Source organism: Muscardinus avellanarius (assembly GCF_963383645.1).
Source record: "Muscardinus avellanarius genome assembly, chromosome: 3".
Lineage (NCBI taxonomy): Eukaryota > Metazoa > Chordata > Mammalia > Rodentia > Gliridae > Muscardinus > Muscardinus avellanarius.
Window position 1 is genome coordinate 158,727,368 of NC_137788.1, and position 12,397 is coordinate 158,739,764.

At 42.2% G+C, this 12,397-nt stretch overlaps 1 protein-coding gene across 1 annotated transcript in view; it reads right to left on the reverse strand.

Moving 5' to 3' along the window:
- The window catches only part of TTC23 (tetratricopeptide repeat domain 23), a gene marked incomplete at both ends in the record, with an annotated part of 70,013 nt that overhangs the window by 35,574 nt on the left and 22,042 nt on the right, over positions 1–12,397 (reverse strand). The window contains one exon of the mRNA XM_080691705.1: positions 11,293–11,470. Coding sequence (XP_080547831.1) covers positions 11,293–11,470 — 178 coding nt within the window. The remainder of the gene's footprint in view (positions 1–11,292; positions 11,471–12,397) is intronic.

A 12,397-nucleotide genomic window follows, 5' to 3' on the forward strand; every position in this document is an offset into this window, starting at 1 on the left:
CCCAAACAAAATTGTTATTATTATTATTTTTTTTTTTTTGGTGGTACTGGGGATGGAACCCAGGGGCATTCGACCTCCGAGCTATACTCCCTGCCCTATTTTTTTATTCTTTATTTTGAAACAGGGTCTCGCTAAGTTGCCGAGGGCCTCACTAAGTAGCTGAGGCTGTCTTCTAACCGTGATCCTCTGGTTTCAGCCTCCTGAATACTGGGATTACAGGCGTGCGCCACCACGCCTGGCTTCCATAGTTCTTTAGTATACCCAGCAGGTAAGACTGGAGCTTCTCTTACTGAGGCAGGTGGAGGGCGCCTGGAAATACATCCCAGCTCCCACCCAGCTGCCCCAGAAGAGCCTCCGTGGGGCTCAAGAGCCCTGGGTGACACGATCGAGAGCCGCAGTGCTACCCTGGGCAGCGAGGCCCCTCAAAGTACTGAGTGCAAAGGGTGCTGGCCAACTGGGTGATTTGGTCACATGAGCTTGCCACACTTAACCACCGTGTGCAATTATGGAATGAAGTTTCTTTTGCTAAGAGGATAAATACATAAACAAGCCTGTTGTATGCAGCTGAGAGCATTTAGGAGTGAACAGAATTACAAGAGCCCTGCTTGCATCTCCTGCATTTCCACAGGTGCCCAAGTAATGGCCCTTGTCTAAGGCTTGGGGGTTTGACGGTGCTCAGTCCGTCACCTCTGCATTTATTTATATTTACTTATTTATTTTGTGGTACTGGGGATGGAACCCAGGTTATTCTACCTCCAAGCTATACCCCCAGCCCTATTTTTTATTCTTTATTTTGAAACAGCGCTGAAAACCAAACAAATAAAAAGGCTTTTAATTTCCATGTTGAACAAGCTCATTAATTAAAAGACATTCAGCTGCAAGACCAGCTACCTCAACCCCTGCCAAGGCACAGAGCCGCCGTCCCCTTCTGGTGCCTGTGTGCATTGTGGGGGAAACCCGCTGGTTCTTGCGTGCAAGTCCAGCTGTCAGGAACCCAGCCAAAGCCAGGGCTGGCCAGCTCTTATCTAACCGGGCTGTCTCCCTGGATTTGAAGACATGCAGTATTTCTTGAGGAGAAAACAGGGTCTCTTAAGCCAGCGCGATCCTCCTGTCTCCGCCTCCAAGCGTGCGCCACCACGCCCGGCTATGCCTGTCCATTTTGAAATGAGGAGCGCCTGGTCGCTGACTCAGGGGAAAGTCTCCTCACCTACAGCGAAGGGGAGAGTGAGCGCACGCTTTACGTACAATTTGTGGACTTCAAGTACATTAACCCTGGGGATGAGAAAACTCCTGGGAAGATGACAGACACCTCAGTTAAACAGTCATCAGCTAAGGGCCGGCAAGAGGGTGGCAGCCCTGTACAGGACCTCCTTAGCCCAACGGCTGATGAAGCGCCGACCTCTGCCAGCTGTGGGGTGAGCAGGTGCCACACGCCAGCTTGCTGAGGCTCAAACTCACCACCAGGAGTAAGCCTCACTCCGCTTACAAATGGGGAAGTGAAGCGTCAAGGCCGCACGGAAGATCACGTGCGGACCAGACTCAGGCTGTGATTTCTAAGTGCGTGCTTTCCTAGCCGGACACTGGGTGATTGAAACAGTACAAGTTCCGGCATGGTGGTGCAGGCTTGTCATCCCCGCACTTGGGAGGCGGAGACAGGAGGATCGCGCAGGTTAGAGGCCAGCCGCATGACCCTGTTTCAAAAATATAAAATAGGTCTGGGAGTGTAGCCCGGAGATAGAAGGGCTTCCAGAAACCCCAGTACCACACACACACACACAAAAAGTTCCAGAAAGATGATTTCCTGTTTGTTTTGCGTGTGTGTGTGTGGGGGGGGGGAGTACTGGGGAGTGAACCTGGGGGCATTTCACCTCTGAGTTACACCTCCAGCCCATTTTACTTTTTCTTTCTTTCTTTTTTTTTTTTTTGCAGGAATAGGAATGGAAGCCAGAGGCATTCTACCTCCAAGTTACTCTCCCAACCCTATATTTTATTCTTTATTTTGAAATAGGGTCTTAGTGAGTTGCAAAGGGTCTTACTAAGTAGCTGAGGCTGTTCACAAACCATGATCCTCCTGTCTCAGCCTACCAAATGCTGGGATTACAAGCGTGCACCACCATACTTTTTTGCTTTTTGTTTTTGGTTTGTTGGTTGGTTGGTTGGTGGTACTGGGCTTCCTGGAAACCCTTCTACCTCTGGGCTACACTCCCAGACCTATTTTTTATATTATTTTTATTTGGAAACAGGGTCTCTTAAGCCAGCGAGGCTGACTTCGAACCTGCGCCATCCTCCTGTCTCCGCCTCCGAAGCCTGGGGATTACAAGCGTGCCCACCACGCCCGGCTGCTTTTTTTGTTTTGAAACAAGGTCTCGCCAGGTTGCTGTGAGTCTCATTAAGTTGCTGAGGCTGGTCTGGAACCTGCGATCCTTCTGTGTCTACCTCCCAAGTACCAGGATTAAAGGAGTGTGCTACTATACCCAGCCAGAAAGATGATTTTCTTATCAATGTAATGAAGAACTCTTTAAGGGTCAGAGCAAGAGGCTGCTAAATAGTAGGTTCTGCCCAGAAATGGAGCGAGCTATCTAAGTCAGAGAATAAGACAGCAATGCATGGGTGTCCAAGTAGCTTCTGGGGAGGGTGGCTGTAGAGGGACGCCACGGAGGGAGGGAGGCAGTGGGTGAGGGGTGCAGAGCACACTAAGGTGTCTTCCACCAAGAGTCCGCCCTTCTGCGCTGGTTCAGCAGCAGCTCACGGTCACTTGTCTTTGTGAGGCGTGACTTTGCTGCATTTGTTTGAGCAGTGGCCAGCGGGGATGCGCAGAGCTGCCTGCCCCTCTCAGCCCTGCCAAAGCTGGCCCTCCTACTTCAGCTTTGTGGGGATGCCCTTACGCAGGACAGGGTCCCGGTGCGGCCCAGGTCTCCACTCCGCTTGCTCCACTATCGTGGCCCGGTGGGGAAGCCTTTCTTGAGGGGGCTGGGGCAGCTGGAGAGACTTGGCTAGGAAAAAGATGGCACAGGGAATCCCTGGGGGCGGAGGGGGCTTGTGGAGATTATGTGAACGGGAAGCCGCTGGGGACAGAGATTTGCAAACTCAGAGCCTGGATAAGCCAGTTTCTTTTAATAGTCAGAGAAAGTCCTAGTGGCAGGTCTCCAGGGTCAATTTTAGTTCCTCCACAGAGCCAGAAAGAACAAGCCCTACTCTCCAGAATGATTAGCACCGAAATAGATGTGCCAGGGCCTTGGGCTTGCTTCTTTTCCTTGCAAGCATGAGTTTTCTTGAAGCTTCATTAGATTTTTAAATATATACATTTAAAAAACATCTTTAGTGCTAGGAAAGAATGAACTAAAATAAAAATACTCCCTACCTTCTGTTTACAGGTTTTCCTCTCTCTTCCCCATTCCTAGTCTGGCTCCTTCTAGCTAAGCCTGATGAAAAGTTTCCTGTGTATCAGATCATTCCAGAAATATTGATATATGTGTACAAAGACACACACACACACACACACACACACACACACACACACACACACACACACCAGCCCTGACCACCTCTCAGCTTCATTTCTCATGAAACTCAAGCTATGCTGGACAGTTACGTTGCATTTCTGTATAGTTATTGGCCATGTGATTCCTCAGAACATTGTCTTTTCTTGTTTGTTTGTTTTTTAATTCATATTTCTGTTAAATTCTAGATTTTTTTTTCAGTACTGGGGATGGAACCCAGGGGCATTCTACCCCTGAGCTACACCTCCAGCCCTATTTTTTAATTCTGTATTTTGAAACAGGGTTTCGCTGAGTTGTAAAGGGCCTCACTAAGTAGCTGAGGCTGTCCTTGAACCGCGATCCTCCGGTCTCAGCCTCCCAAGTGCTGGGATGACAAGCGTGCGCCACCACACCCGGCAATTCTAGATTTTATAAGAACCCTTTCTGCATTTTCCTTTGACATTTATTTCTTGACTTTATGATATATTACTTCAGAGTAGTCTTCCATTTTTATGCGGTCAAACCAGCCTGCCTTGCTTCCATTTTTCCTCTGTCCTCTTCACGCTGTCTCCTAAGCTATACCGATCTGTTCTTACCCAAAGGAAAAAGTACAACCAGTGTCAAAACCAGAGCTTCTGGGCAGGGAGAACTGAGATGACTTGTGGATCATCTCTTTTTATTTTTCTATATGGCTTTATTTTGAAAGAAAGAAAAAAAAAGAGGCCAGGCGTGGTGGCGCACGCTTGTAATCTCAGTACTTGGGAGGCTGAGGCAGGAGGATGGAAGGTTCTTGGCCAGCCTCAGCTACTTAGTGAGGCCCTCTGCAACTTAGTGAGACCCTGTTTCAAAATAAAAATGGGGATGGGGTGTAGTTTGGAGGTAGAATGCCCCTGAGTTCAATCCCCAGTACCACAAATAAATGCATACATATATACATACATACATACATACATACATACATACATACATACTATATGTCAGTTTTATAAAAGGTGGTTGTTAAAAACAAACAGTAATCTTCCCTTTTATGGCAGCTAGATTTATGTCATTCTTGGACATTTTTTATAATAAATAAGATCATAATTATATTCCGAATCTTTAAAATTTTTTAAACAAAAGGCTGGTATTTTTTCAGAGATCTTAAAATTTAAAAGAACATTTGTCTGATTATTACTATTATGCTACTGGGATTTGAATCTATGGGCATTCTACCTCTAGACTCCCAGCCCCAATTTTATTTTTTATTTTGAAGCAAGGCCTCACTGAGTGGCTGAGGTAGTGTGATTATGTATGTAAATGAATCGCACATTCTAGTAAGTACACATGGAATAACCAGAGGCGGGGAGAAGCTGGACCATCTGCCAAGGGCTCAAACACTTCTATAGAGAACAATTGATAAATCCAGTGGTTTTGTTATGCTTTGCAATTAAAATTCCCTAAAATTGGGCCAAGAGGCAGCACTGCCTTGGAAATCGCGAAGAGTGAGATGCACGTCAAGGGTCAGAAGCCTGAAAAAGCATCCCGTGCCAGCGCGGTTCATTCAGACCCCTTGGAAACAAACCCCGCCAACAAGCTCCCACTCCCAGAAAGCTTTCCTTTTCTTTTGGATAGGAAAATAAGGTTCTATTGCCAAAACCTGCCAAGGAGGACTTTCAGAAACACTTTTCTCGGGGACCCCTGCTGCAGAGAGGCGGGTTGGAGGGGGCTCTTTTCATCAGTTCTGGAAACTTCTGCCTTCCCGGTGGCCTCTGCGGGCCTTGGTTTATTTTTCTCCATTTTAATGGGCTAGTTTCTAAAGTACTGTGGAACTTTTCTACATTCCCCAGGAAATAAAAGGTCTTTTTAATTTTTTTTAAGTCTGCATGTTTCTCTCACTCCAAAGGAATGAAGGGCGAAAGACGATGGGGAAGATAACAGGACCCCTTTGTGTGGACTTAATTAGTGGCTTTTCGCTCCCTTGCAGACTTGTGGCCGCCCTCTACCTTTCTGTATCTTAGATAAATCTGTTAAAGGAAGGGGGCGTGTTGATAATTGTTTAATAATTACTGTTAATAAATAAAAGCAGCTTTCACTCTCAGCTCACAAAGCGCTTTCCATTGTGAAACTCTCAGCAGCTTGGGGAAGTGGATATTTTATAGGTTCTTTTCTTTGTCTTTGTTTAGGGGCCAAATGACTTGCCTGTATCAAACAGCTGGCAAACAGGAAGCCTGGACTCAAACCTGCATTTTCTGGCTTTCAATGTCATTTTTATTTTGCCACGCGATTTCTTTAATAATAATCTAAAATTATTTATTTAAAACACTCTAATTTTTATTAACTTTAATAATAAATGAAAAGTCACCCATCAAACTTTACAAGTTGTGTGTGTGTGTGTGTGTGTGTGTGTGTGTGTGTGTGTGTGTGTGGCACTGGGGATGGAACTCAGGGGCGTTTTACCTCTGAGCTGCCCAGCCCTAATTTTTTTTTTTTTTTTTTTCCGGTGGTACTGGGGTTCCTGGAAGCCCTTCTACCTCCAGACTACACTGCCAGACCTATTTTATACTTTTTTATTTTTGGAAACAGGGTCTCTTAAGCCAGCATGGCTGGCTTCGAACCTGCACAATCCTCCTGTCTCCGCCTCCCAAGTGCGGGGATTACAAACATGCGCCACCACGCCCGGCTTACCCCTAATTTTTATTCTTTATTTTGAAACAGGGTCTAACTGAACATCAGTGGACTCAGAGCTTCTTGAAAATGTGGAATTACATAGTGGTGCAAAATTCATAAGTATAATGAAGCCACTAAACTGTGCATTTTAAAACAGTGCATTTTATGGTAAAAACACTACGAGAAGCCAGGCATGGTGGCGCACACCTGTAATCCCAGGATCTGAGAGGCTGAGACAGGAGGATCACGGGTTCACAGCCAGCCTAAGCGGTTTGGTGAGGCCCTGCACGACTCAGTGAGACCCTATTTCAAAATACAAAATAAAATAGGACTGGGGGTGTAGCTCAGAGGTAGAAAGCCCCTATCCAGTTCCTCAATGACAGACAGACAGACAGACAGACAGACACACACACACACACACACACACACACACACACACACACACTCAAAACTATGAGAGAAATTATAAAAAACAAATAACAAATTGGGCAAAATTATTTACTACAATTTACTATACAATCATAGCCAAGTGGTAATATATAAAATATAAAGAACTTTTGATAGTTAAAGAAAACTAGATAAAAATATTCTATATAAAAATTGAAGCCAGGCACTGTGGCACAGCCTGTAATGCCAGTACTTGGGAGGCTGAGACAGGGGGATCACTGATTTGTGACCTGACTCAGCAACTTAGCCTTTTGCAACTTAGTGAGCCCCTGTTTCAAAATAAAAATGAAGTAGGGCTAGGGGGATAGTTTAAAAGTAGAATACCCCTGAGTTCAAATGACCCCTGTACCAAAAAAAAAAAAAAGGCAAATAATCCAAATGATATTCAATTCCATTTTTAAAAATAGAAATGAAAATTAGAGCTACACTGAAATGTTACCCATCAGATTGGAACTAACTCAAAAGGTCGACAATAGCCCTTTTTTGGGACAGGTTGTGGGTAAACTGTCATTCTCATACATTGATAGTGTGCATACAAATGGCACAGGCCCGCATGAAAGGCGATCCGGCAATGCGTTACAATCAGAAATACGACAGAAATACCAGTCAGTTTGGCAGTAAGATAAAACTACCAACACATACTCTCTTTTACTTAGTAGTTTCATGCCTAAAATTTTACTCCAGAGATACAGCTCCAACAATACGAAAATAATTACAAAATATTTATAAGTAAATGTCCAAACATATGACATTCTTTGAAGAAACCGTAGTATATGTATATAATGTATTATTCGTCTGTACAAATGAGTAAAGAAAGATTTTTAACCACTATGATGTGATTTTTCAGGTATATTATTAAGTGTAAAAAGCACACATACAAACAATAAATAAATAAGGTAGTAGATAGGAAGACAGAGATATCCCTAATGGCAGAATGTCAACTGATAAATATAGATGGAATGGTAGAATAAAAATTTATTATTTTACAACTATCATGGTTAAGAGTAGTTTAGGTAGGAGTTGCTAATGAATTCTAAACCTGGAGGGAAAATTTTCATGAGAAACAAAATATTTACATGGTTCTAATATATCTCTCTATAGAATGCTTACTAGCTGCAAGGAAGAAAATAGATCCTATAAAGTGAATAAGCTGTACAGTACCATAAATGGGTAATAAAATTAATTTCAGCAGTGAACGGCAGATGGCATTGTGCCTCTGGATGCAATACCACAACTCCTCCCCCCTTCCCCCACATCTCCTCCAGGAAGATACAATATTCTTTTGTAGTATTCTAGCTGGGTATATGTCACCCAAATCTACTCATGTGAAAACTTTGGACAAACCTAAACTGAGGAGCAGTCTATAAAATAGCTGGCCTGTATTCTTTTTATTTTTTATGTTTTTGCGGGTCTGGGGATGGAACCCAGAGGCATTTGACCTCCGAGTTACACTTTCTGCCTTATTATTATTATTATTTTTTATTCTTTATTTTGAAACAGGGTCTCACTAAGTTGCAGAGGACCTCACTAAATAGCTGAGGCTGTCTGTGAACCGCGATCCTCTGGTCTCAGCCTCCCAAATGCTGGGACTACACAAGTGCGCCACCACGCCCAGCTGGCCTGTATTCTTTGAAAATATAAAAGACAAAGATGGGGCAGATAGAGGGGAGGACTCTGCTCTTCTAGATTAAAAGAGATCAGGGTCATGACAACTAAATATAACACATGAGCTTAGATGAGCTCTTGCATGGAAGGGATACGATGTCATAAAGGACAGAATTGGGATAATTAAAAAATGCATGTGACTTGTACCAATATTACATTTCCTAAATCTGATAAGTACATTGTACTTCCATAAGAGAGTATCCTTTTATAAACATACGCTGAAGTATTCAGCGATGAAGGGACATAATATATTGGCATTCTTTCAAATAATTAAAAATAAGTATCTCTGAGTATATATGTATACATACATATTTATATGTATACAGATGGTGTGTGTGTGTGTGTGTGTGTGTGTGTGTGTGTGTGTGTGTGTATAGACAGGGGAAGACAAATGTGACAAAATACTTTAAAATGGTGGATCTGGGCCTCACAGACAACAAGTACCTCCTAACTCACCTCCCACTCACATAGTGCTAAGGACTTCTGAGAGTAAAAAGGCTTGATACCCTGAAGGAAGGTCACATTTATTTGTGAATCCCTTTGCTGATTCCTGCTTTGAGACTTTCACATTACTTTGTATAAACTAGTGTTTCCTAGACTGTTACCTAGGTAACATTAATATAAAATTAAACTCATCTCATGCTTCAAAATGCACACCGGCAAGCTTAACATACTATGAAACCATACATTAAATAACTTGAATTTTAACTCAATATGCCTTGGATTTTAAAACTATGAACACTCTTTCTGAGAAGACATGTAGATTCTGGTGACATGGTAGGGTCCTGTGGAACATGATCTGTGGATGCTTCTCTAAACTTCTCAAATCTTTGAGTTAAGAAACTTAACTCAAATTGCATACTGTGGATGTTGGGTCTTAGAAACCATGAGTTATTCCAGTGAATTTTGTCAGGAATAATGGCCCTTGCTAGATGATTCTGGATGTGCTAGCACTTGATTCTTCTTTTAAACTCTAGAAACTGATGGAACAAAGGTAGCATCAAGACTTTGTGGGTCAATCTATATTTTGTCATGAAAAGTTTAGGGGGTAGCATTTGAAAAACAGTGTATATGCTCTCTCACCTCAATAGGCTAAACAGGATTTTTTTCAGTAAAGTAAGAATAGAGGAGAATTTTCTCAACTTGGTAAAAAATATTTACCAAGAAAAAAAACAACCAGTTTCTACGGATAACATAAGACTAGTGAGAAACATGAATAATTTTTCCACTAAGATAACTAAAATCTCTGCTTTTCAACATCACACCAGAAGTCTGGATAATGAAAAAGGCCAAGAAAAGGAAATCAATGTTATATAGATTTGAAAGGAAGAAATAAGACTGTCTTTACTTGCAGATGACATGATTCTTTATGTTGAAAAATCTAAAATAATGGACAGAAGACTTTGTGGAACTAATAAACAGTTATAGCAAGTTGTAGAACACCAGGTTAGTATAGTGAAGTCAACTGCTTTCAGTTGAACACATAATATTTGAAATGAACACATGAAATTTGAAATTTAAAACACAATGACATTTACATTAGCAACCCCCTAAATGAAATACTTAAATGAAACTTCACTTAAGAATCTAATTTTATTACAAAACAAAATCTAGCAAAGTATAAGCAAGATCTACATGAAGAAAATTACAAAACTACAACTCTGATGAAAGAAATAAATAAATGAAGAGATATCCAATGTTAATGGATACAAAGACTTAATATTGTTAAAATGCCAATTCTAGCTGGGTATGATGGTGCATACTTGTAATCCCAGTATTTGGGAGATTGAGACAGGCAGACCACAGGTTAAAAGCCAGCCTCAGCAACTTAATAATGCCCTGAATAATTCAGTGAGACCATGTTTCAAATAGAAAATATAACAGAGCTAGAATGTCCTAGCATTCAGAGGTAGAATACCCCCGATTTTGACCTCCAGTACTAAAAAACTTCAATTTTTCTCAAATTGACTATAGATTCATGTAATTCAAATAATCAAAATACAAAAAATGTATCTTGTAGATATTGACAAACTGATTCTAAAGTTTATGTGAAAAAAAAATTCTGCTTTGTGTAAGACAATGTGACGAAAATAAAAAGACAAGCCACAGACTGGGAGAATATTTGCAAAAGATATTTCTGATAAAGGACTGTTAACAAAAATATATAAAGAAGTCTTAAAGCTCAATAAGAAAACAATGTGGTAAAAAATGACCTTAATAAACACATCACCCAAAGATATACAATGACAAATAAGCCCATATAGCTTTCAAATCTATTCACATCTGTCCATTCTCATGAATAGCCCCAACCTGAATTGCTGTGGTCACTTTTGCGTTATCTCCCTGTTTTTTTTTTTCCCCACAACCCAGTTCATTTTCTGTTCCTCAGAGTAATCAATCCTTCTAGACTGATGATCTGATGATGTCAGTCTCCCTGCTTGAAAACCATCAACAGATAGCTGACAGATACAGCTCTCAGTGGCTTTTGGTAAAGACTTTAGAGTGTAGTTTAAAGAATCCTAAATTGGTTTGGTAATATAAGCTCTAAATAAATAAGTACTAAGGGATAAGGAAAATTCACCAGGAAAGTTGTTGTAGTTAGATATGGAATTGTTCCTTGAAGAGCTCATGAATTGGTGTTTGGAGTTAAATTGAGCCAGGAGGATTGTAATTCCAGCAGTGAATCAATCCATCATAATAGATTTACCTGGGTGGTACCCTGTAGGCCAGAAGGGTATGGCTGGAGGTGAGCCCTTGGGGGTGCAGCCTTGGGGATTATATTTGGTTCCTCTTCCTCCCCTGCTCACTCTGTGTCTTGTCTCCAGTCTCCATGATGTGAAGATGGCACCCACGTGCTCTCCCTTAGCCTCCCGCTGCCATGCCCTGAGATCTGTGGTCCCCGGCCTCGTATGAACTGAACCTGAAACCCTAAGAAACTAAATCTTTCCTCCAAGTTATGTGGTAATCTTTTAGATTATAGCTGCAAGAATGCTAACTGTAACAGAAATAATACTTAAATTATACATGGCCTTGGTAGTTCGGGTGTTAAGCCTACCTGCAAGAAGTGGTTGATGGCTGCGTCGTGGAATCCCAGGGCTTGCTCTGCACTGGCTAACTCCCTCAGGACTGGGACACACTCCAGACTTTTTTCACTTTTACTGTTCTCAGTGTACCTCAGTGCCTCTTGATAGTGGGGCAAAGCTTCTTTTGATTTCTTCTGATTTTGGTATACCCTAAAAAGAACAAGGGGTTGGTTTCCAAAGTAATTAAAATGGAATATATCCAAAATACAGGTGGTCCAGTAGTTAGGATTTGACTCTCTGACCCTGGTGGCCAGGTGTTTCCTTTGCCAGCTAAGCTTTGACTCCTTTTGGCATGGTGGGAAGAGGGTGGACTGTGGAATTTCCAGGAAGGTTCAAGTATATGCTCCCCCTCTTCCTAGAGGTATGACCTTCAAATCACACAACAGTTTCCCCATGTGTAAGTTAAAGTGCTCACTTCATTGGGTTATTATGAAGAATACATTAGTTAGTATTCATTAAAAACCTTTACCCTAGTCTCTGACACACAGTAAGTTCTATGTCAACATTGGTTTTAAAATTATAAAATACTTAGCAAAACAGCAAGAACAACCATAGATTCAGAGCAACCAATGTGCAGGGGACCACAGGTCATGGTGGCAGGAGGCCGAGAGAGGGAGAAGCCATGGGGCTGTGCTCCTCACAACATGGAGAGAAAAGGGCTGGGGGAGGAGGAACCAAGTAAAATCCCCAAGGCCGCGCCCCAGGCCCACCTCCAGCCACAGCCTTCTAGCCCACTGGGTGCCACCAGGCAAATCCCGTAGGATGGATTCATCCACTGCCCGGATTACGGCCCTCGTGACTCAACCACGTTAACTCCAAACACCAATTCATGAACTCTTCAAGAAACCATTCTGTCTCTGACCATAACAACTTCCCCAGTGAATTTCCTCAGCAACCAAGATGCTGAGATTCTGGCAACTGAGAAATCATAGAAATTTTCCAGTATTGGTGAGGATGTGAAGTGCCCTCAGTAACTGCTGAAGGGAATAAAATTGGGGCATAAACCCAATGTATCAAAAGTAGACACATGTGGGTCCATACGCACACATATGATTCTGCTAATCCCACTTCTAAAAC